Here is a 23,838-nt window from a genome sequence, read left to right on the forward strand (position 1 = left end):
TTGGGTTGCTTCTGATTTGGGGCTACTGTGAATGGAACTGTGCATTTTCTATGTGTTGGGCGTGTTTTAAGCACTTTACCTGTGTAAGCAAATTGAATCCTCACAACTGTTAGCTGTATAACATAGAAAGGGAAACTGAGGCACAGGACAGACGATTCAATAAATAACCTAAGGCCACACAATTGAGTGACCGAGCCAGCATTCAAATCCAGGTTTCGAGCCCACGCTCCTCACAGCGCCGCTCCAGCCGCCAGGGCACACACAGCACCTGTTTTCAAACCTCACTTAGTGAGGACAGCTTTCTAGGTTCGTGTGTTTGAACGGCAGTTGATTTAAGTGGATTGCTGTGGGAATTAGAATGTTGCACATAGCTCAGACACTGATGATTGTCCTGGGAAAATGGGACCCAGGCAGATTCCTAGAATCGGAAACTCCCCTTGACCCCACCCACTGTGCCAGCTCAGCTAGCCTCCTTCCTCCACACACGAAGTTTCTAGCATCCCTAGCCCACCCCACCATCCTCTGGACGCCATCCCCTGGTCGCTCAGCTAGCAGCAGAACTACTGTCACAGGGGAACCGTCGTCATGACCTCTTCCCATCTGTCTCTGACTGAAGCGCCCACACGTGGACGGCAGACCTGTCCCACAGAGTCCTGGCCTACCTGAATGCGCGGAATGCCGCCTTCACCGCCCCCAGCCTGCAGGTGGGTACCGGGGCCCATCCTCCACGTTCCCCTCTGTGTGCCCAGGGACTGCAAGCTCAGGCCAGGGAGGCCGGAGAAGTGGGCTAGGCGTATAGCTCGTCTTCACTCCCCCAAAGAAGCATGTTCTGTCCAGTTTTTCTTAAAACATGATACGAGTTCTTTGCCTAGCTTTTACTTTTCCATCTTTGGTGGAGACATGGTGTATTAGGGTGTACGCTGAGCTTCCATAACAAGGAGACCCCAAATCACAGCGCTCTCACAGTTTGGTTTATTTCTGTCTTATGTAATAGCCCACAGCTAAGTGGGAGAGCCAGAGGGGATCTATTTCCAGAGACCTTCCAGGGGCGCAGGCTCCTTCTGGCTGGTTCTGTCATTCTCCAGGGAGCTGTTGCCTGAAACAGCACGTCCATGCTCCACCCCATGGCGGGGGCTGGGGCTGGGAAAGAGGAGGTGAGGGTGTCTCCCCTCCTTTCAGGATGTGACCTGCGCGTCCCACACTTCCCTCTGCCTGCCTTTCACGGGCCCCCAGTCCATGGTCACATCTCACGGCAGTCCTTTCCCAGAGGCCATGCGCCAGCTCAGACGTGTGGGATTCTATTGCTAAAAGGGACAGCAGGAGAGTGGGTCTCTGGGTGTAATTGTCAGTATCTCAGTCATGCATCCAAGAAATATTTTCCTTCATTTTTAACTCTGCTATGAGAAAAAAGTAACACATCCACTGATGGCAGTGGACCTGTGTCTCACGGGCAGCGGGGGCCGGTGGGTTGTGTCTTTGCCACTACACTGGGAAGAGCACAGAAAATGGGGGAAATATTCTTCCAGGATTCAAGAACTGTTACCTGATTCAGCAAAGAATTCGTGTCATGGGTGAATGAAGTTCTGACATACATCTCTGTTGTTTCCATGTCCACTTCCTTTTTGATGAAAATGAAAATATCAACCAACATTCACGTCTGACCTACCCTCAGAGAGCTGGTCCTTACCATTCAGCGGGGTCCCCGCTAGCTGCCGGCCTCACGGCGTCTGCTTTCTCCCTGCTGTTCATCAGCCTGTGGCAGGTTAAGAGGAGCAATGCCTGCCTTTCTCTCTAGCGCTGTGGTTTCTCATGAAATTCATATATTAGCAGATCAACTATCTGTCTTCGTATATATATATGTAAATATACATATAGCAGATATTGAGCAAATGAATGAGTGAATAAATAATACTGTTATTCATTCATTCACTCAATAGCTACTTAACTGGCATCTACTTTCTGCCAGGCACAGTGCTAGACACTGGAGACTCAGAGGAGAGCAAAGCAGCTGTGTTACTACCCAGGTGGGCCTTTCATTCTAAGGGAAGAGAGAGTAAATATTCAACTCATTTAGGACCAAGAATAGTGGCCGGCAGTCGCTGACCACTCGCTGTGTGCTATGGGCTAGCGAACAAACTACGTGCTTATTTAATCCTCGGAACAACCTTACCTGCTGTTGTCTCTATTTTCAGCTGAGGAAATTGAGGCCCAGAGGTAGTGTCGCCCACTTAGCAAATAAAAAATACAGAATTCTCAGTGAAGTTTGACTTTATTAGTGTAAGCATGTCCCATGCAATATTTGGGATATATTTTTGCTAAAAAATTATTCATTGCTTCTCTGCAATTACGATTTAACTAGGCATCCTGTATTTTATCTAGCAAAGTGGTTGAGTAACTTGCCCAAGGCCACACAGCTAGTAGGTGGCAAGGTGAGGATTTGCACACGGGTTGTCTGGCTCTAGAGCCCACTTTTTACCTGTGACATCATGTTAAGCTGCCCTTTTAGAGCAGCTCTATTTAAGGGAGATTTAGAAAATAATTCCCCATGTAGCAGAGGAGATCTCTTTCAGGAGAGGCTGCCAGAGGGAGTTTGTTCATGCTCCCTGAATTTTTGTCTTGCACTCGTAGCTTGGGCATGGGAGAGTGCCCACCTGGGGTAAACTTTCTGGACTTGAACCCTCAATTCCCTCCGGGGACCAGGCAGGCATTGGAGAAGTCGGCTGGCTGGGTGGGCGGTGAGCTGATTATCACCAGGGGGGGACGTGTGTCCAGCATTGCCAGGTCTTTCTGTTTTCCAAGAGAAGTTGGAACTCTGAATTTTTGTGAAGAATACCCTCTTTTAAATGTTGGCAGCTAACGGAAGATTTCTGAGCCAGCCTACCCTGTGCGGGCTGCCAGCTGGCGGCCTCTGCAGGGCGGGAGGTGGCCCGGCTGGGCTGCTGGCCGTGGTGCTGACCGCTCCGCGCGCCCTCCCTGACTCCCCACACCCCGAATCCAGGCAGCCGTGGAAAACCACCTGGAGCAGCTGCTCTACCAGCCCCAGAGGCTGCTGGAGGACCTGCGGGGAGCAGACGCCCAGCAGCTCCGCACGGCCATGAAGTTCCTCTGGGAAGACAAGGAGCACCGTTTGGTGAGACTCCTGGGCACCGGGGGGAGTCCAGGGCCCGCTGGCGTTTGCTCAGCTGAAGCCGATGGAGCCTGACTCAGGCTCTGACTTTCTTTACCTCTTCCTGTCTCCTTCTCCCCAACCCCCTGGGAGCTTTGGACCTAGATTTTCTCACTTTCTCTGAAGTTCAAAGGAAGAGCCTAATGAGCCACATTCTTATGGCTACTGAGAGGTGAGGGCACCGAGGGCTCCAGTGGTTTGGCTGAGTAAACAGGCTCAGATGGTGGCTGTCACCTGCAGCCCCGGGTTCAGGCATAGAGGACGGTCTGTCCCTGATCTCAAGGAGTTTACAGTCTGGAGGGGAGACAAAAAGCAGAAGCAGGTCGTTTCCACAAAACAAAGCTGGTGACGTGCGGGCAAAGCAAGGCCTCAGACCCAGACAATCTGTGGGACCCGGAAACGTGAGGTTCCGAGTTTTCTTTCCAGAGGAAGGTCCGTGTGGAGCAGTGTTTCCCAAAAGGAGCTGAACCCTTTAAACATTTTCATAATCATGGATTTACTTTAAAGTCTGTGCTTAAAATAGAATGGACACACCAAACTTGTGAGCTTGGTGGTAGAAATGTAATGTTTCCTTTTGAAATGAATTTAAGTTTAAAAAAAAAGAGTTTGTTAAAAAAATAAGAAGTAGCTTAGCCGGTGTTGCTCAGGCTGAGCGATGACCCGTGCACCAAGAGGTCGCCGGTTCCGTTCCTGGTCAGGGCACATGCTGGGCTATGGTCTCTGTCGATGTTTCTCCCTCATCGAAGTTTCTATCTCTCTCTCCCTCCGCCTTCCTCTCTCTCTCAAATCAATAAAAACATGTTAAGAAAATATGAAGTAAATAATAGAAAAGGAAGTGCCAGGTTATGGCAAAAATGGGGATAGTGGTTCGTGAAAATGATACCGATTCCTGTGCATTGTGGGTTTTCTGTGGGTCGGGTATTGCTCTGAGGGAATGGCCAGGAAACTTCCTGCAGAGGGTCAGACGGTAAGTGCTCTAGGCTGTGCAGGCCACACAGTCTCTGTCACAGCTACTCCCCTCTGCCGCTGGAGCAGGAAAGCAGCCGCAGGTGGCAGGTGAGTGAGTGGGCGTGGACGTGCCCCAGTGGCACTGTATCCACAGACGCAGGCAGTGGCCAGGTTTGTGGCAGTGAAAAAGAGGGCGCAGTTTCCCCGATGTTTACAGATGCCCTAAATTCTGTCCGCAGAGCCCTGCTGACGGTTCCCCAAGTTGCACTCAGCAGCTGCACTGCTTCTGCCCCATAGTAAGTGGCCGCAGGTCGGTTAGAAGCCTGGGCCTGGGCTGAGATTCACTTCTGATTCCAGCTCTGTGTTCGTTGGGGCAGGTTGCTCACTCCCTCCTGTTTTCATCCCCTGTGGTATTGAGTTAATAACAGCACATAACGTTTGTGGGATGCTTACCAAGCACCTTGCCTTTATGGTCTCATTCAAGGTGGACTAGAGGATACACAGGTAATAAGCGGAGGGCCTGGGATTTGACTCTAAGAATGTCTGACCCTCGGATCCACGGGCTTACCCTAGAGGTCTGCTGTGGGGATCTGTGAGAAGACAGGTTTACTCTGTGCTGGGCGCAATGTCTGGTGGGAAGTCAGTGCTCACAAATGGTGGCTGTTATTCTGGGAGGGTGCATTAGGTGACTGACAGAGGGCCCAATCAGGTTGTGAGTAAACCCTGTCAGCATTACTGTGCTCCATGGTCCGCAAGATTCACTCATTCACCCACCCACTCACTCATGCATTCAGCCATTCAACAGGTTATTTCTCTGGGTCGTCTAGGTACTGGGCATTCCACTGGGCACCTGGCTTGGGCCTCAAGGACTCCGGGCTCAATCCCACACTAGAATCAGGTGCCAGGGCTCCACTCCAGACGGTTAAATCAGATGCCACGGTGGTGCTGGGCTCCCCGCCCCGCTGGTGCTGATGTGCTGTCAGAGTTGAGAACCACCGGCTTGGAGGAAAGAGCCCCACGAGCATCTCTAATGCTCAGAGTTTGGTTCAAGATGCTCTTGGGAGCCTGTAGTGGAGGGAGAACTGATCTGACTGAAGTGGGAGGGTAGCAGAGAGGACATCGCCGGTTATGTGATGACTGAGCTCAGCCATAAAGGATGAGCTGGGTTTCGCTGGGGCAAGGACTTGCGGGGGAGGGGATTCCAGCTAGAACAAGGGTCGGAGGTGTGACAGCCATGGGGTATCTCAGAGCGACAAACTGCAGAGTGTGGGGGGAGCAGGTGGAAAGTCATGGAAGGTTTGACATAGCATGGTGTTGAACAGTGGTCCTTGATTTCCTCACTGCTGCTGAGTGTGGTCCCTTCGGGGCGTCCAAGCCCAGGGACCGCTCTCAGGACAGCCCTAGCTTCGTTACTCCCTTAGGAGCTGGGAGACGTCGTCATTGACTTGGCAGAGATTCGGAAACAAGCCTTGCAAAGCCCGGGCGTGAACCGCAGCCTGTTTCTCATCACGCTGGAGAGGTGTTTCGAGGTGCTGAGCTCCCTGGAGTGCGTGGAGGTCCTGGGCAAGGTGCTGAGGGGGTCCTCGGGCAGCTTCCTCCAGCCCAGCGTCGCAGAGAGGCTCCCCCGGGACCTGCGAGAGGACGCCTTCAGGAACCTGTGAGTGACCCTCCCGCCTCTCCGCTCCGCTCCCCGCGCAGAGGCTGCTCTGAGAGCTCAAGGCGGCAGTGAGGGTGTCCCCCAAAATGTGTACACACTTTGAATGATTATAAAGTCAGCGTTTATGAACATACAGTTCATTTTCAAAATTTAAAAGAATCTATAGAAATGAATACTTTTTTTGGTCAATGCCTATTTTCAAAGTGATGACCGTTCTGGTCCAGGGACTGCTGATAACACGAAGCAATGGAATTGCAAACATCGAGAATCATTTTGTTCGGGCTCTAGCTGGTTTGGCTCAATGGTTAGGCTTCGGCCCTCAGACTGAAGGGTTCTGGGTTCAGTTCCCGCCAAGGGCACATACCTTGATTGCAGGCTTGATTCCCAACCCCGTCAGGGCTCATGCTGGAGGCAACTGATAGATCTCTCTCTTTCTCCCCCCCCTTCCCCCCCCTTCCCCTTCCACTCTCTCTGAAAAGCAATGGGAAAAATATCCTCGGGTAAGGATTAAAAAAAAAAGGTCATTTTGTTCAGCATTTGTGTACCTTCAATTCGTCAACTGTTCCCAGTTTTGTACCATAAACTTTATCTTTTATGTGTCCCCATCAAAAAGTCTAGTGGATAAATTTTCTTTGTTCACAGCTTAGTCTGGCTTCACCCATTATTTCCAGTCAGTTAAACCTGAAAAGGAGTGAAAGTTAGGTGAATTGTCAGCTGTTAAAGTGTGTACACACAGGACGTCCCCCTAAAAGTGTATATACACGCTTTGAATATATACAGTGGCACCTCGGTTTTCGAATGGGATCCGCTCCGGAAGACCATTCAGGTTCTGAAACGTTCGGAAACCGAGGGATCCACGGCCGACAGCTGGGCCTCAGGACCCTGCCCGCAGCGGGAGCCGCGGGGCATGTGCGACTTCCGAGGCGGGTTCGGAAACCGAAGCATTTCCTCCCGGGCGTACGGCGTTTGTAAACCGAATTGTCAGTGGAGATGCTGGAAAACCGAGGCACCGCTGTAAAGGCAGCGTCTGTACTTCAACTGCGTTTTCAAACTTGCGGTAGCATTTTAGGATGAATTTCCCTTGTTCAAAGCTTATTCTGGCTGAAAACACAGAAACACCAGCTGAGCTCTCAGCTGTGAAAGTGCGTTACTGTTTTTGGGACACCCCGTGCATGGCCGAGGGGAGAAGGCAGGTGGGGACGGGTGAATACGCGAGGCCTGGAGCAGACGCCGAGCACCTGGGAGTCCTAGGCCCGATTCTCGTTGGTCCAGACTGGGTCCTGTGCCAGCCTTGACCCGCTCACTGTTGTCAGTGGGTCCAACGGGCTGCATGGCTTCGGTGTGGGTGACAGTCCCACACAACCAACGTGGATGGACCAAGAATGGGGGACACGCTTCTCCAAGAATAACCGAGGGGCTGTGATGAAGAAAGAGGGGCATGGATGGCTGCTACAAAAACGTTACGTGGACCCCGTATAAGAGCCGGGTCGGGGGAAGGCTCTGAACCCTGCAACAGAGTAATGCAGGTCTAACAGCCCCGACTCGTTTCTCAGCTCTTGAGTGGGGAGTCCAGAATGTGCCCCACTTCCACTGAAGACATCCTCCTGGGCGTCGTCTAAGCAACCCCTTCTTTTACGGATAAAGAATCTGAGGCCCAGAGAGGAGACGGGTTCCCAGGTGGCCCCATGGGCCTCGCCTTCATCTCAGCTCAACCCAGTTTTGTGTTCTCGCTACACTCCCCTCCCATCCTTCCCTTGTGAGGGTGGTGTCATTAACCCCATCCCCGTTTTTCAGATGGGGGAGTTGAGGCACGCAGAGATTAAATAACCCCCCCAGGTCAGACTATTAGGGGATGCCAGAGCCGGCATTTTTGCCAATGGGCAAGCTTCCCCATGAAGGATGTTCACCATTTTCCCAGACCTCTGTCTGTGTCCTGCCCCTTTCACCCACTCAGGTCTGGAAAAACAAGACCACAGCAAACACAGAGAAGGAAATGAAAAGGAAAATACAGAAAGAAGACATGGACTTAAGGGAAGGTTTGCCTGTGCACTTTGAAATGACTGGGAGGGTGGCAAGGATGAAGTTTAAGCTTAGGAAAGGCTGGTCATCTGTCATTTGGTGAACTGGTTTTCAGTGGTGGCAGGTGGGGTGAAGGAAGACGGAGACAAGGAGACCCGGCTGTTCTGCAGGATGAACCCGGGTGGTGATTGGTGTCAAGTGCTGTGAAAGATCAACTCATCTTTGGACCCAATGGCACCACTGGACATGGCAACAAGGAGGTCACTGGTGACTTGGGTCATGAGGAGTGGTGTGGTACTGAGGAGACCAGATCTCAGTGGCTTAAAAGTGACCCAGACACTTCACAGCCAGATGATGTCTGTAAGCAAAACATCGGACAATGACAAGTGTTGGCGAGGACGTGGGGAAATCAGGACCCTCACTCACTGTTGGTGGAACATAAAATGGTGCAGCTGCTTCGGAAAACAGCCTGGCAGTTTCCCAAAAGGCTAAATGTACAGTTGCCACTTAACCCAGCAAGTCCACTCCTGGGTGTGTAGCCAAGAGAAATTAAGACACATGTCCACACAGAAATGTGTTACACGAATGTTTACAGCAGACAAAGGTGGAAACCACTCTATGTCCATCGGCTGATGAGTGGATAAACAAAACATGTTCTGTCCAGACAGTGGAATATTATTTGGCAGTGAAAAAGAATGAAGTACTAACATGCCACAACATGCATGAACCTTGACAACATCATGCCAAATGAAAGAAGCCAGTGACAGACAATGGTCTGGTTCCATTAATCTGAAATGTCCAGAAGAGGCAAACCTATAGAGACAGGAAGTAGACGAGTGGTTTGTAGGAGTGGGTGTGGCTAGAGGTTAAGGGGTGATAGCTACAGGGTGCGGGGTTTCTTTGTGAGGTGCTTAAAATGTTCTAAAATTGACTGTGGTGATGGTTGTACAACTCTGTGGATAGGCTGAAAACCATCGCGTGTTCACTTTAGCTGGGAAAGTTGCATGGTATGTGAGTTATAATCTCAATCAAGCTGTTACCAAAAAAAAGTGACCTGGAGGTGAGGAAGTGGAGACCAGTCTTGGGAAGGTGTCTAGCTGAGGGGCAGAGGAGAAGTGGCAGGAGGGTTTCTAATACATGAGAGCTTGGGGGGCGTGAGCTGTGTGGACCCTCCTCAGGGCAGCCCTCACCTGTCCCTTCCTTAATTGACACTCATGTTTGTGTCCTTTAGGTCTGCGGTGTTCAAAGACCTCTACGACAAAACCTCGGCCCATTCCCAGCGAGCCCTGTACTCCTGGATGACAGGGGTCTTGCAGGCGTCTGCCAACGCCACAGGTGAGCCCGCTCTCAGATGGCATCGCAGTTCACAGGGAGCCCATCCTTATAAACAGATGCTGTGTCCCTGAAGACCGAGATTGACTTCAGCGTCATCCATGATTTTTACCTGCCATTCCCCCAACTTCCAGAAAGAGGTTGGTGTGGCTCATGGAGTAAAACATGTGCCCGTTTCATCAGCGCACTCTCCACCTGTGCAGGCATGGAATAAGGGCGTTTTCGTCTCTCACAGTTGCCAGGCCGCCTGGCTTCTTTGTCGGGTGTAAATGGTAGCATCCTAGACTTGATGAGAACCTTCAGAGTAAGGTTATAGGCTCAAAAATTATACCAAATCACCTGTGTTAAAGGAAAATCTAGGAAATAAAGCACAGAAGTTTAGCACTAAGCTTCTTGGCAACCAAAGCAGAAATAGGTCAGGATCCATTATTTGAGAGATGTTTATTAAAAACCCAGTGTGTCCCTCTAGTGGGGACATAGAGTCAAGTTTACAGAGGCAGAAAGGAGAATGGTGGTTGTGTGGGCTGAGAGGAAGGGGATGGGAGTTGGTGTTTAATAGGGACATAGTTTCTGTTTTGCAAAATGAAGTTTCTGGAGATGGAGGTGGTGATAGTTGCACAACAGCATGACTGTACTTAATGCCACTGAGCTGTACACTCAAGATGGTTAATATGGTAAATTTATGTTAGGCATATTTTACCACAATTGAAAAAAAGAGCAATGTAGAAAAAGAATGGCTGTGTAGATTTAGGTTACTAATGCAAACAGTTTTTTACATAGCTATACCTTGTTGAATGTTTAACATCGGTAATATAAACAGAACAAACTTATTTATTTATTTATTTATTTAAATTTATCTTTATTGTTGAAAGTATTACAGGTGTCCCATCCACCCCCCATTAACCCCCGCCACCTCGCTTCCACCCCTCCCCAGGCCTTCACCCCATTATTGTCTGAGTCCATGGGTTATGCATATATGCATATAACTTCTTTGGTTAATCTCTTCCCACCCCCCACCGCCTTCCCTCTTCCTTCTGAGATATGACCATCTGTTGTACACTTCAGTGTCTCTGGGTCTATTTTGTTCATCAGTTTATTTTGTCCATTAGCTTCTTTTAAAGAAGACCCTTCAACATTTCATGTAATACTTGTCTGGTGGTGATGAACTCCTTTAGCTTGTTCTTATCTGTGAAGCTCTGTATCTGACCTTCAGTTCTGAATGATAGCTTTGCTGGGTAGAGTCATCTTGGTTGTAGGTTCTTGCTTTTCATCACTTTGAATATTTTTTGCCTCTCCCTTCTGGCCTGCAAGGTTTCTGCTGAGAAATCAGCTGGAAGTCATATGGGTGCTGTCTTGTAGGTAACTAATTGCTTTTCTTTCGCTGCTTTTAAGATTCTTTGTCTTTGACCTTTGGCATTTTAATTATGATGTGTCTTGCTGTGGGCCTCTTTGGGTTCCTCTTGTTTGGGACCCTCTGTGCTTCCTGGACTTGTAAGTCTATCTCCCTCATCAGGTAGGGGAAATTTTCTGTAATTATTTTTTCAAATAGGTTTTCGATTTCTTGTTCCCTCTCTTCTCCTCCTGGGACCTCCATAATGAGAACATTGGGCCGCTTGAAGTTGTCCCAGAGACTCCTGACACTATCTTCATATTTCTGGATTCTTTTTTCTTTTTCTTTTCTGATTGGATGTGTTTTGCTTCCTCATGTTCCAAATTTCTGATTTGACTCTTAGTGTCCTCTACTCTACTGTTGATTCCCTGTAAATTATTCTTCATTTAAGTTCGTGTAGCCTTCATTTCTGACTGGTATTTGATTATGCCATTGATGATCTCACTAGTTTCCTTAAATGTCTTACTAAGATCCTTGAGCACCCTTATAACCATTGTTTTGAACTCTGTATCTAGTAGCTTGCTTGACTCCATTTCATTTAGCTCTTTTTCTCGAGATTTCTTCTGTTCTTTACTTTGTGACATGTTTCTTTGCCTCCACATTTTGGCTGCTTCCTGGTGTTTGTTTCTATGTATTAGGTAGAGCTGCTATGTCTCCTGGAATTTGTAGTGTGGCTTTGTGTAGTAGGTGTCCTGTGGGGTCCAGTGGCTTAGCCTCCCCAGTCACCTGAGCTGGGCCTTCTAGGGCCTGTGTGGGCTGTGGTCACCGTCCTGTTGTAGTTGAGCCTTGGTTGCTGTTGGTGTCACTGGGAGGAACTGACCCTCAGGCCAATTGGCTGTGAGGACCAGCTGCAACTACAGCTGAGGAGCTGCTGTGCTAAAGACAATCCTATGAAGCAGGATTTATTTCAGTGGAACTTTGGTTTTCACCAAGTCTGCCCCTTGAGTGTGTCACTCGTGGATGCAGTAAAATTGTAATCTAGCGTGGTCACCAGGTGCACTGGCTCTGGGACCTCCCAGGAGGTGCAAAGTCAGCCTCTGCTTGTGCCCTGCCCAGGACCACCCAGTATGAGCTACACAGCAATCCACAGATGGCTACTACTTGTGCTGGGCTCAGAGGTGCCCAGGAGAGGTCAAGCTATGAACCAATGCAGGCTGCCACTAGTGCCAGGCCTGGGGCCACTTATCAAGCCGTATGGGGCACACTACTGCTTGTTTGAGAGATTTTAGGAAAGTAAGCATGAGGCCACTTGCATAGAAAAGCCACTGGAAATGGCTTGGATGAGCTTGCAGGTAGGGAGGGGTGGGGTCTCTGGGAATCACCAGGGTGGGGCAAAAGGTGTGTCAGGTTGATGGAGACTCAGAAAAAGCGCCTGCCTGCTGGCTCTGCAGGGAAAGGGCTTGTCAAAGGAGCAATGGCCTCTGCCAGCTCTTCTGTCTGGGAGAAAGCTGCCCCTCCAGCCCTCTCCCTGATTCCAGGCAAGTTAGTTCCTCCCTGAGTGTCCCAGATTCCCTTCAAGCTGCTGCCCACTGGGACTTAGAGGGAGTGCGTCTGAGTGAGTCCATGGGCGGGCCCTTTAAGAGGAAAGCCTGGGACTCCCGCAGCCTCCGCGATCCTCAGCCACAGTCCCCACTGGTTTTTACAGCCCCAAGTTGTGGTGACTTCTCTTCCCGGCCCTGGAGCCCTGGGCTGGGGGCTTGATGTGGGGCTGGGACCCCTCATTCCTCCGGGAAACCCCCACCACTGGGATGTCCCTCCCAGGTTTAAACCGTGGCACCAGGTGTGGGCCCGCAGCCATGTCTATGCAACTTAGCCCTGATCTGCCTGCATGTCCGCCCCTCCTACTGTTCTCAGTGCTTCTTCAGTTCCCTGGTTGTAGGGCTTCTGTTCAGCTAGACTTCAGGAGGTTCTGATGATGGTGGTTCTGTATTTTGGTTGTAATTTTGATGTGGTTGCGGGAGGCTGCAGGGACCACGGTTACCTATGCCCCCATCTTGTGAATCCTGACAGAACAGACTTTTATAACACTTTTTAAAAGCCTACCTTCTGTCAGCCACTTGGGACACAGAGGAACACGACACAGTCTCTGCTCTCACGTAGCTTTTGCTTTATTGTAGGAGGGTAGGTGGAGAAAATGCTTAAACAAGTGTGAGAGAGAGGCAGGGGGAGAGAGGGAGCGAGAAACAGGCCTTGGCCCAAACATTTTGTACAGAGCAACAGAGTGAATATTTTGGACTCTGTGGACCTCTGGTCTCTGAACTACTCACTCTGGTGTTACAGCGAAAGCAGACATAGATGATAGATGTCTGGCTGTGTCCCAATGAAACCTTACTAATGACACTGAAATTTGAATTTCATATAATTTTCATGCGTCAAAATATTTTTTTTCCTTTTGATTTTTTTCTTTCAACTACTGAAAAGCGCAAAAACCAAGCTTGCAGGTGGTCTGGAGTTTGCCAGGCCCTGGACTAAGGAATCAGAGAAGACCTGACCTTTCAATTGAGACCAAACTGGGAAGTGGACTCAGGCCTGCCAGGCTCTGGAGGAAGGGCATTCGGGGCAGAGGCCCAGCAGACGCAAGGCCGGGAGGTGGGCATGAGCTTGGCGGGCTGGGGAAACACAGGACAGCATTGGGGTTGGAGTGTGGGGAGTGCTAGTCAATAGTTTTCCTGGAGCTGAGCTCTGAGGTGTGTACATAGGAGGACTAAACGACATGCAGATCGATGTTTTCGATGTACACAAAATCCCCTCTGCCCGAGGCAGAGTGACAGGCTCTAGAAACCTAGATCTCACACCCTGAGGCCTCGAGAGAGCCAGCTACCTCCACACTCACCCTCATTGCCACATTTTAATCAGAGACAGACCGTTCTTCTAAAATTCCTGTAGGATGTTTTATTATTAAACTAAAGTCAATGAAAATGAATTCTACCTATACTTTAAACTTTTTATTTTTCATGAAGTTCCTTGAGGTAACTGGAAATATTTTGGGTGTTAAAATATCCCCAGCTTCCGGATCACTGGTCTGCGGAAATGTGGCTCTTGCATAATAATTAAAAATGAATAGTTCAGTGTAGTCCTTGGTGAACTTAGTGGTTTTCCCTCCCAAGTTCTCTAGCCCCTTGGAGCCACCCTTCTCATCACCAAGTCAAATGGTCCAGAGTCTCCATTTGGGGGATCCCATGCTCTCCCCGAAGCGCTAATTCCTGGGTGGGGGTCACCCTGTTGTCCATGTGACTCAGCCCACGCAGTGGTGACATCACGTCATTGCCCACGGCTTCCCGCACCAGCTCCCTGTGACTGACTCACTGCACCCTGTGAGTCCTTTTCCCCTCCAAAGCCAACGACGATGCAGTGTGGTCATTTATAGAAGTCATTTACTGGGAGGTTGGTGCAATGACGGCCAATCCTAGCTCAGGGAAACTTAAAGTTAGATCCTGGACATAACTGCTCTTTAAAATTTTGAAAGAAATTTTCAATTACTGTTGACATACAATATTATATTAGTTTCAGGAGTATAGCATAGTGATTATACATTTATATAATTGGTGAAGTGATCCCTCCAATAAGTCTAGTACCCATCTGACACCATACATAGCAATTACAATATTATTGACTATATTCCCTGTGCTGTACTTTACATCCCATGACTATTTTGTAACTTCCAACTTGTACTTCTTACTCCCTTCACCTTTTTCACCCATCCCCCAACCATCAATTTCTTCTCTGTATCTATGAATTTGTTTCTGTTTTGTTTGTTCATTTATTTTGTTTTTTAGATTCCACATGTAAGTGAAATCATACGGTATTTGTCTTTGTCTGATTTATTTCACTTAGCATAATGCCCTCTGGGTCCATCCATGTTGTTACAAATGTCAAGATTTCATTCCTTTTTATGGCTGAATAATATTCCATCATGTAACTGTACCACCACTTTTTTATCCATTCGTCTACTGATGGACACTTAGGTTGCTCCCATATCTTAGCTGTAGTAAATAATGCTGGGGTGCAGGTATCTTTTCAAATTAGTGTTTTCATTTCCTTCAGATAAATACCAGAAGTGGGATTGTGGGTCATAAAGTAGCTCTATTTTTATTTTTTTTGAGGATCCTCCATACTGTTTTCCACAGTGGTTGCACCAGTCGCATTCCCACCAATTGTGCACAAGGATTCTCTTTTCTTCACATGTTGGTTCTTCAAGTTCCATTGACATCCACTGATGGGGAATTAATTTTTTTAAATTTATCTTTATTGTTGAAAGTATTACATATGTCCCCTTCCCCCCCCCCCCATTGATCCCCTCCACCCTGTACACCTCCCCCCTGGTCTTCACCACACTTGTCCGTGTCCATGCGTTATGCATGTATGTGTATAAATTCTTAGGTTAATCTCTCCCCACCCACCCCCACTTTCCCTCTGAGATTTGTCAGTCTGTTCCATGCTTCTTTGTCTCTGGATCTATTTTGTTCATCAGTTTATTTTGTTCATTAGATTCCACATATGAGTAAGATCATGTGACACTTGTCTTTCTCTGCCTGGCTTATTTCACTTAGCATAATACTCTCCAGGTCCCTCCATGCTGTCTCATAGGGTAAGGGATCCTTCTTTTTACAGCTGCATAGTATTCCATGGTGTAAATGTCCAAGAAGATGCTTGATATGATTTCAGTCTTCTTGAACTTGTAGAGACTTGTCTTGTGTCTTAACATGTGGTCTCTCTTTGAGAATGTCCCATGTGCACTTGAGGAGAATGCATATTCTGCAGCTTTGGGGTGAATTGGTGTAAATGTCAAATCCATCTCATCTAGTGTGTTATTTAGAGTCACTGTTTCCTTGTTAAGTTTTTATCTGGAAGATCTATCCAGTGAAGTCAGTGGGTTGCTAAAGTCCCCTACTATGACTGTATTGCTGTTGATCTCTCCTTCAAAATCCTCCAGAAGTTTTTTGGTTTTGTTTTTTTTCCAGCCTGTGTGAGTGTTTTGTTCTGGGTGGGTCAATGGGAATTTAAAATGGCCCAACAGCGACAGAGAGAATCCTCTGGGAGTTCAGAGGAGAGAGAAATCACTGGTGGCTGAGAGACAAGCTAGGCTTTAAGGAAGAGGAAATGTTTGAGCTCGATCTTGAAGGGAGGACTTGGAGGCTGAGGGTCAGGTGAAAGGCATCCAGGCTCCTGAGAAGGGCCCAAGAGAGCGGAGGTTTGGTGAATGTTTGGGGTGTGTACAAGTGGTTTAGTTTGGCTCAAGTGTAGTAACATGGTGATAGTCAGCTAGGGTGATACTGGTTGTTACTGGTAGTAATAAAAGAGAGTCAAATATATTGAAGTTGCCAGATTATTTAGTCACTGCGCTAAAAATAAATCTGTATTTTTGTGGTCTCCAGTCTTAACAAGCACTCCGAATTTCTAACAAGTTCCCAGGTGCTGCTGGGCCAGGCACCACACTACTGAGCCCCGGTAGCAGGCATCTGTGACTCTGGCGTGCGGCCTGGCGGCTCACGGGTGGGAGGCTGCCCGTGAACGGTCACCGAATGAATGGATGAATTAATGAATGCACCCAGTGCAGAGGCTTTTTATTTACTTATTCACTTATTTATCCATTTATTTATTTTCTTTCAGATGACTCTGTTTCATGGGTCAGCGCAGAAAACTTATGGATTTTGGGCAGATATATGGTTCACCTGTCACTTGAAGAAATTATGAAAATTAGTTCTCAGGAAGTAAGTTGGGAAAGTACACGTACGACCCCCTGGGATGAGGTATATCCCAAGCCTCATATTCCACCAGCCAGCGAGGTGCCCTGGAAATTGGACACCTACTCAGCCCAATATATCTGGGTCTTCAAAGAAAACTCTTGGAATAAGGCCTCAGGTGGTCAGCATCGGACTGTGTCTGGTGTAGAAATGCTAACACAAGAAAAAGAATTGTGGACCACTGAGGATGCGGACACGCGTGGTGGAAGGAGAGTGTGGCTGTGCACCAGAACTCACTCCAGAGTGGTTTTGTCCTCAAGAAAGGCCAAGGACAATAGCTATAGAGTTTCCAGCCCGTGGGAGCATGAACCCAAATCCAAGGCCGCGTGCATGAATAGCTAGGCCTATTTATGGCTGCTTGTATCAATAGCTACTTCAGCAGGGCTAATGACTGCGTTTCACTCTGTTCCAAGGTTACTTAACTCACGGTCAGTCTGTTTCTCTCCTCCCGATGTTGACCCAGTGACAGTGAAGTCCCTGGGGCACCCTGACTCTGGACTGCAGCCTCCAAAGCGTGGCTCTAGCACAGGAGGCTTTTACAGAGAGTTTTTACCCTGTGTGCCCGGCTGTCCCCTGGCCGGTGAGAGAAGTCTTTGCAAGTGACAGGCTTGTTCAAGGGCCAACTGACCCAACAAGGCCTGTTTATTACGAAACCAGAGGCAACACTAGGTTCCTCTTTTTACCCGGGAGGCTGGGATCATCTCGAATGTCTTTTGACTCTGTAACCCTCAGTTACGACCCGGATTGAACCCCACTGTGCCCTCCCACTGCTGAGTCCAGGGAGCGGACAGAGGTTAGATTCCGAGGAGCCGCGCACGAGGGGGCATTTGTAAGACCAAGAGGCAGCTTTTCTTCTTCATCCGGACAGTGTGGGACAGGGAGGGGAGAGCGGAGCACCGGCACCGAGGGGCATTTTATATGACAAAGGGCAGCCCACGAGGGAGAGGCAGCTTTGTGAGTCTTTTCAGCACAGAAAACCAGTGCATGGAAATACAGGGGACGCCAATGTGACACCCTCGGACACAGGCAGAAAGTGCACAAGAATAGAAAGTTATTAATATACTAAATTCCTTTCTCTTCTAGTTGACTTTTTAATCTTACAAAGAACACACTTTTTTTAATTGCCCGAGGGCCGTTTATAAACTCACTCATTTGTTAAAAAATACTCTGATTCTCCAAAGCAGAAAATTTGTGGACTGCATTCTCTGACCTCAGTGTAACAAATCAAGAAGTAACTGTGCAAACATTAGCTTAAAAAAAGTTCAGCTTCATGGATGTTAAAAAACCAATGCTGCCGGCTGGGCTGAGGAGGAAGCCACAGCAGCAGCGATGGGCCATAGAGAAATCTGTGGCTACAAGAACTGGGCACGTCTGAGCGTCGGTGACGAAGCACAGCACAGACCCCAGGGTGGGCATACGGGCCACTCTGCCCTCCTCACTGATCTTCCTGTCCCTGTCCACCAGATTGGGCTGTTTATCAGCTATGACAACGCCACCAAGCAGTTGGACACAGTCTACGACATCACGCCCAGGCTGGCCCAGGCGTTCCTGGAGAGGATCGGCTCCTCGGCCTTTGACATGCGGAACACCTCCACCATCCACAGGCAAGGCCCAACATACCACCCGAGCGGCAGGTCCCTCTGAGCGGCAAGGGATCCGGGGAGGGGAGGGGAATGGCTGGTCCGTGAATAGTCTCTGTGCGTTTGAAGGGAGTGTTCCCCAAAGAGATCTCCCTAGGGAGGTCCTGAGAGGGGAGGGAACAGGTGCTTTCTGAGCATCTCCTGTGTGCCAGGCATTTCATGCAACTTTATCAAGTGCTGAGGTTTAAATATTCAGCACCCTGTCCATTCCAAGGCAAATGTATAATTACCATTATATATTCGGGAATTATACGTTGCGCCGAGTATTGGAAATAGTTCTTGGGTTCCCATATTTGTGAGCCCCTTTTTATCTGGACTCTCGAGTGAGTTATCTACACCCCTAGGTGAGATCAGCTCTAGAATTTAGTGATTGTAACGGGAACCCCCAGGAACCTTTTCCAGCAGGGGGAGGGGCAGGAGGTGTGACCCCAGAGGGTTGAATATCAGGGGATGGGTGTGCAGTGGGGAGGGAACTCCCAGGGCCTTATTGTCACAATGCTTAAGGTATTACCTTAAAGTTTGTTTTTTGTTTTTTTAAAAAAGATCTTTATTTATTTATTTATTTAAAATATATCTTTATTGATTTCAGAGAGAGGAAAGGAGAGGGAGAGAGAGAGCTTAGAAACATCAATGATGAGAGAGTCATTGACTGAGCCCGCAACCCGGGCATGTGCCCTGACCGGGAATCGAACCCTGATCGCCTGGATCCTAGGTCGACGCTTAACCACTGAGCCACGCCCGGCCGGGCTTAAATATCTTTATTGATTTCAGAGAGAGGAAGGGAGAGGGAGAGAGAGAGAGAAACATCAATGATGAGAGAGTCATTGATCGGCTGCCTCCTGCACGCCCCTGACTGGGGATCTAGCCCGCCACCCCGGCATGTGCCCTGACCGGGAATCGAACCCCAGTCTCCTGGATCCTAGGTCGATGCTCAACCACTGAGCCATTCTCGGCCGGGCTTACCTTAAAGTTTTTCAGACTCACTTGTAGAGAATGTTCTTATATAAAACTGTTACCCCGCGTTCCTCCATCTCTAGGAATTTTCACCCATTAGCATGGGTCCCGTATTTCTATAGTTACACAAAGAATAGCTTAGTGGGACCTGGAGCCAGAGTTCCTGGGTTTGATCCTGGCTCTGCAACTCCTAAGTTGTGTGATTTTGGCAGTGTTACTGCTCTTTTCTGCCTCCCTTTCCCCATCTATGAAATGGGAGACAACAGCCTGCCTACCTCACTAAGGTCCTTGCAAGGATCACACACACCAGACACACAGTTAATGCTCAAGAAACATCAGTTACTCTTAACGTGCTTATTCATACTCAGTCTTCGCTCCCCCAAAGTCATCTTTCTCATTAGACACAATTTCAGACGCTTCCCTGACCTGGTTGCTGCCCTGTGGACACGTCTGAGCATGTCAGCGTCCTTGAGCGGGCGGCCCAGCCGTGCCAGGCCGAGGAGCTATCACACTAATGCCGGGAGCATCGTTAGCGAGCGTGCTCAGAATCCGCCAGGAGGCATGCGAGTCATTCCCCTGCTGCTTCTCGCTCGTCCCACACTCATCACATTTATTACGACGGGATCTGATGAGCAAAGCAAACCTCCCCTTTAGCAAAGGCTCACGGGGCCGCCGCCCTGCACGCCTTGCAGAGAACTTGAGCAACTTGCTGGAGACCCCGTGGAGCCGGGCTTCACACGCCAGTGGCCTGAAGCTATGCTCTTAACCACTGCGTATAGTGCTCCCAGCTGACCAGGGTTCAAATCCCACTTCTGTCCCTACTCTCTTCTGTCTCCTGTCTTTTTCTTTCCTTTCGAAGTTCATTATCATCTGGGAGGGTAGGTTGTAAAGCACCCTGGAAATGAATCTGCGCCCCAGAGAATCCCTCTGTGGACAGCGCCTTATATCCAGGTTGAAAATGGGGCGTTTTCTGTGGCTAACTCAGCACCATGCTTCTCTCATGCCCCTTACCGCCCAGGAGGAGACATGCCATAGTCGGATGGCTCTAGCTTTAAGTCCCAGCTCCACCACTTGTCCTGAGCAAGTCGCTTGCCCGTCACTGTGCCCTGTGCAAGCGCCCCTTGTCCTCCCACACAGGCTGGGGCTGCTCATCTGTTTCTACGGAGACCTGGAGCTGCTGGACGCCGCCATGGCCCAAGTCCTCCTTCACCAGATGATCAAGTGCAGCCGGCTCAGGGGATTCCAGGCTGGTGTGCAGAAGGTGCAGACGGGATGCACAGCCCTGGGCCTTGGCCTCAGTTTTTCTAGCCAGAGAAATGGGGAGTCTTGCCCGAGCTTTGAGAGAAACACGTAAGGTTAATCGGGTCCAGCCAGAGTAGAGGGTATCTCAAACATGTGAGCTTAAAATGGGAGGGAGCACACAAGACAGTGTAGGAAAGCTTGGTTAGATAAACATTCTGTCAGAGAGGCCACCTCAGACTTAAGATGCAGGAGGCCAGCTGGGGATCTGAGTCCACAGGTCCGAGTGGGGCCCGAGACTCTGCGTTTCTTCCTTCTTTTCTTTCTAATCCTCACCTGAGGATATTTTTTCCATTGCTTTTCAGAGAGAGTATAAGGGACAGAGAGAGAGAGAGAGAAACATTGATGTGAGAGAGACACATCGATTGGTTGCCTCCCACATGCACCCCAACCGGGGTCAGGGATCAGGGATGATCCTGCAACTGAGGTAAGTACTCTTGGCTGGAATCAACCCGGGGCCCTTCCGTCGTGGGCCACTGCTCTAACCACTGAGCAAAACTGGCTAGGGTGACTCTGCGTTTCTAACAAGCTTCAGGTTCTGCGGCTGCTGCTGGCCAAGGACCACGCGTGGAGAAGCTCTGACCTGTCCACCGCCTCACGGCACAGGTGTGGGAGCCGAGAGCCCAGAGCTAGGGAAGGAGACCAGCTGAACTGGCAGAACCGGGCGCTGGGACGGCTATTCTCTCACTTCCCTCTGCTGCCCCCCAGTGTCCGTTTCAGGACTGCCTGGAACACTGGGTACACACATGTAAAGCGAACACATACGTTGTTCATACAAATTCAGGTGTTCATACAGGAGCCCTGCTTGCTTTTTTTCTTTTGCACAGAGGTTATGTTACAAGAGGTAACATGGAAGCAGTTGGTGAAACAATTGACTGTAGCTGGACAGACATATAATAAAATAATTGTTGGGTTTTTTTTGGTTTTTAAAAAATATATTTTTATTGATTTCAGAGAGAGGAAAGGGGAGGGAGAGAGAGAGATAGAAACATCAATGATGACAGAGTCATTGATAGGCTGCCTCCCGCAAGCCCCCAACTGGGGATCGAGCCCACAACCTGGGCATGTGCCCTGACCTGGAATCGAACCCTGATCGCCTGGATCCTAGGTCGATGCTCAACTGCTGAGCCACGCCCGGCCGGGCTAATGATTGTTAAGGTGATCACAGAGCGTGAAAATTTGTAAGATATCACTTTAAGTGAAAAATATAGAAAAGTGCACTTTTGTTCATATTATGATTACGTAAAGACCATGCACCATAGTTTATTGATAAAGTACATATTTATAAAGGCATGAGAGGTTCTAGGAGCCTATACATGCCGTTACCAATCGTGGTTATTTGTATGAGGCAGGATTCTCAGGAGACTTTTACTTTTTGTTACTGTTGAGAATTACTTTTATATAGATTGTATATTATCATAAAAACCCCTGGATATTTCATGGAAGGAAAACAGCCATATATACAGTTGTAGAGTTCAAGGTCACAAAAGGAAAGCAGATGCTAGAGAGTGGTGGCGTTATGGGTGAAGCTGACAAAACTTCCTCTGCCTTAGGAACAAATTAATATTTAAATAAAGCACAGCCCTAGCCGGTTTGGCTCAGTAGCTGGAGCGTCGGCCAGCAGACTGAAGGGTCCTGGGTTTGATTCCAGCCAAGGGCACGTACCTGGGTTGCAAGCTCCCCTGGCCCCGGTCAGGTGGGTGCAGGAGGCAACCAATTGATGTGTCTCTCTCACATCCATGTTTTTCTCTCTACTCTCTTCTCTCCCTTCCACTCTCTCTGAAAAGCAATGGAAAAAATATCCTCAGGTGAGGATTTAAAAGAAATAAATAAAGCACAAAGTCAACTGCGGCATATTAAGGTCAAGGCCAGAGGAGACGGGGCTCTCCCTGGGGTGACTCATTCTCTGGGCACGGCAGGGTCCCTCTCCCGTGGGTGAGGCCGGTGGGGTGGGGGGTGGAGTCAGAGGGAGCCCCTGTCCTGCTGGCTGTCCATCCCATCCTGGCCTGCTCCTCTGCTAGCTCAAAGCTGACCTCCTGGACATTGCCACGGAGAACCAGACCCTGAACGAGACCCTGGGCTCTTTGTCGGACGCGGTCGTGGGCTTGACCCACAGGCAGCTGGAGTCCCTCTCCCCCGAGGCTGTGCACGGCGCCATCTCCACCCTCAACCAGGTGTCAGGCTGGGCCAAGAGCCAGGCCATCATCTTGTCCGCCAAATACTTGGCGCATGAGAAGGTGAGTGCGAGTTCTGGACCCCTTTTCAGGGCCCGGCCCCGGCCCCGGGCCAGCCCCGCGCACGCAGGGAACAGTGCCGAGGAGGCCTCCTGGGTCCACATCCTTGATCTCCCACTTACTAGCTGCACCTTTGCTGCCTCGGACGATTGGCTTGACTTCTCTTTGCCGCAGTTTCCCCATTTGTAAGATAGGATGGGTGCCCTGCCGTCTGTTCCACAGGTGGCTGCTCGGATTATGTAGTCAGGACACAGGAAGAGGCTGGAAGAGCGCGTGACCTGGAGGGTGAGCTCAGTGAGCGTGAGCGCCCGTTGAGTTTTGGGCAAAGCGCGGGATTCGCCCCGGGACTTTCTTGCTAGTGGTCGAGGCGGCTAACACATCCCTCAGCCTGGGATCAGAGATAATGCTATTTTATTCCAGCCTCAGGCTGCCCAGAGGGAACTGTCCCCACAGAAGGTCCTGTTCAGAGGGAGTTACGCAAGCGGGCTCTGAAGCCAGACGCCCTTGGTTCAGTCCCAGCTCTGTCTCCTGCATGTGGCCCTGGCGATACCAGGGAGCATGTGTCTGGTTTATGCTCCTGCTGCTCCTGGTGGGAAATGGGCCTTTTTCTTGGGGTATTAGTCTCTCTGTGCTGGGCCCGGTGGAAAGGGCTCCAGAACCCTGAGCCCTGAATGTTTTGGGTCCTGCTCTTTTAGGTCACACTCATAGCCACTTCCCAGGAAGCAAAGTGGCTCCTTAGGATTGGGTTGGGACCAATTCCAATACGACAACAAACATTTATTAAGTGCTCACCGTGTGCCAGGCTCTGTTCTAAGTGAGTTAATTATTTAAACCTCCGACCAACCCTATGAGATCAATAGTGTTACAACTTTCATTCCCCAGGTCACTCACGTGAGACATGGGGCATATGAGGGAATTGGCGAGGCCACACAAAAGGGACACAGTTGGGCCTGAACCCAGGGCATCTGACTTCAGAGCCTGCTTGCCCAGCTCCCACGCTGACCACCTCATCTTGGCTCCATGGCCACTGCCCAGCCCGTCCTCACCTTCCGACTCAGGCCAAGGCCAGCCCACTCACCTGGTCCCTCCTAGCCTTGCGGTGACTTTAGTTTGAAGGCTTGGCAGCCCTTCCCTGCTTTGACTGGGGCCACCTGGGTTGACCTGCCTGTTTTTCTGTGAATTGATGTTAGGAGCTGAGGGAGACTGTCTCGTTTCTCCCAGCCCTGGACCAAGTGGCTCATCTCTTTCCTAGTAGCCAGCTCTTCCTACAAGGTGACTTTTACCAAGAAGCTAAGAGTTGGAAAGGTCTTGCCTTCTTTGGGGACAGCGAGGCTATCATTCTATAGAGCATAACTAAAGGAAGCCACTCAGCCGTCTTTCTATAGAACCAAGGACTGTTCCTGTTTGTATGGAAAGCCACCCAGCATCTTCACTCTGAAGGAGTAGGAGGAGACA

General features: G+C 49.5%; 1 protein-coding gene across 1 annotated transcript in view; it reads left to right on the plus strand.

The window, feature by feature from the left end:
- OTOA (otoancorin) overlaps positions 1–23,838 on the plus strand; it is a 51,915-nt gene that overhangs the window by 1,597 nt on the left and 26,480 nt on the right. Inside the window, 8 exon segments of the mRNA XM_087815180.1 lie at positions 617–704; positions 2,999–3,130; positions 5,536–5,771; positions 9,022–9,125; positions 16,123–16,223; positions 17,721–17,860; positions 19,988–20,111; positions 22,171–22,386. Of these exon segments, the coding sequence (XP_087671306.1) occupies positions 617–704; positions 2,999–3,130; positions 5,536–5,771; positions 9,022–9,125; positions 16,123–16,223; positions 17,721–17,860; positions 19,988–20,111; positions 22,171–22,386 (1,141 nt within the window).

This window comes from Miniopterus natalensis, chromosome 3, assembly GCF_054644295.1.
Source record: "Miniopterus natalensis isolate mMinNat1 chromosome 3, mMinNat1.hap1, whole genome shotgun sequence".
Lineage (NCBI taxonomy): Eukaryota > Metazoa > Chordata > Mammalia > Chiroptera > Miniopteridae > Miniopterus > Miniopterus natalensis.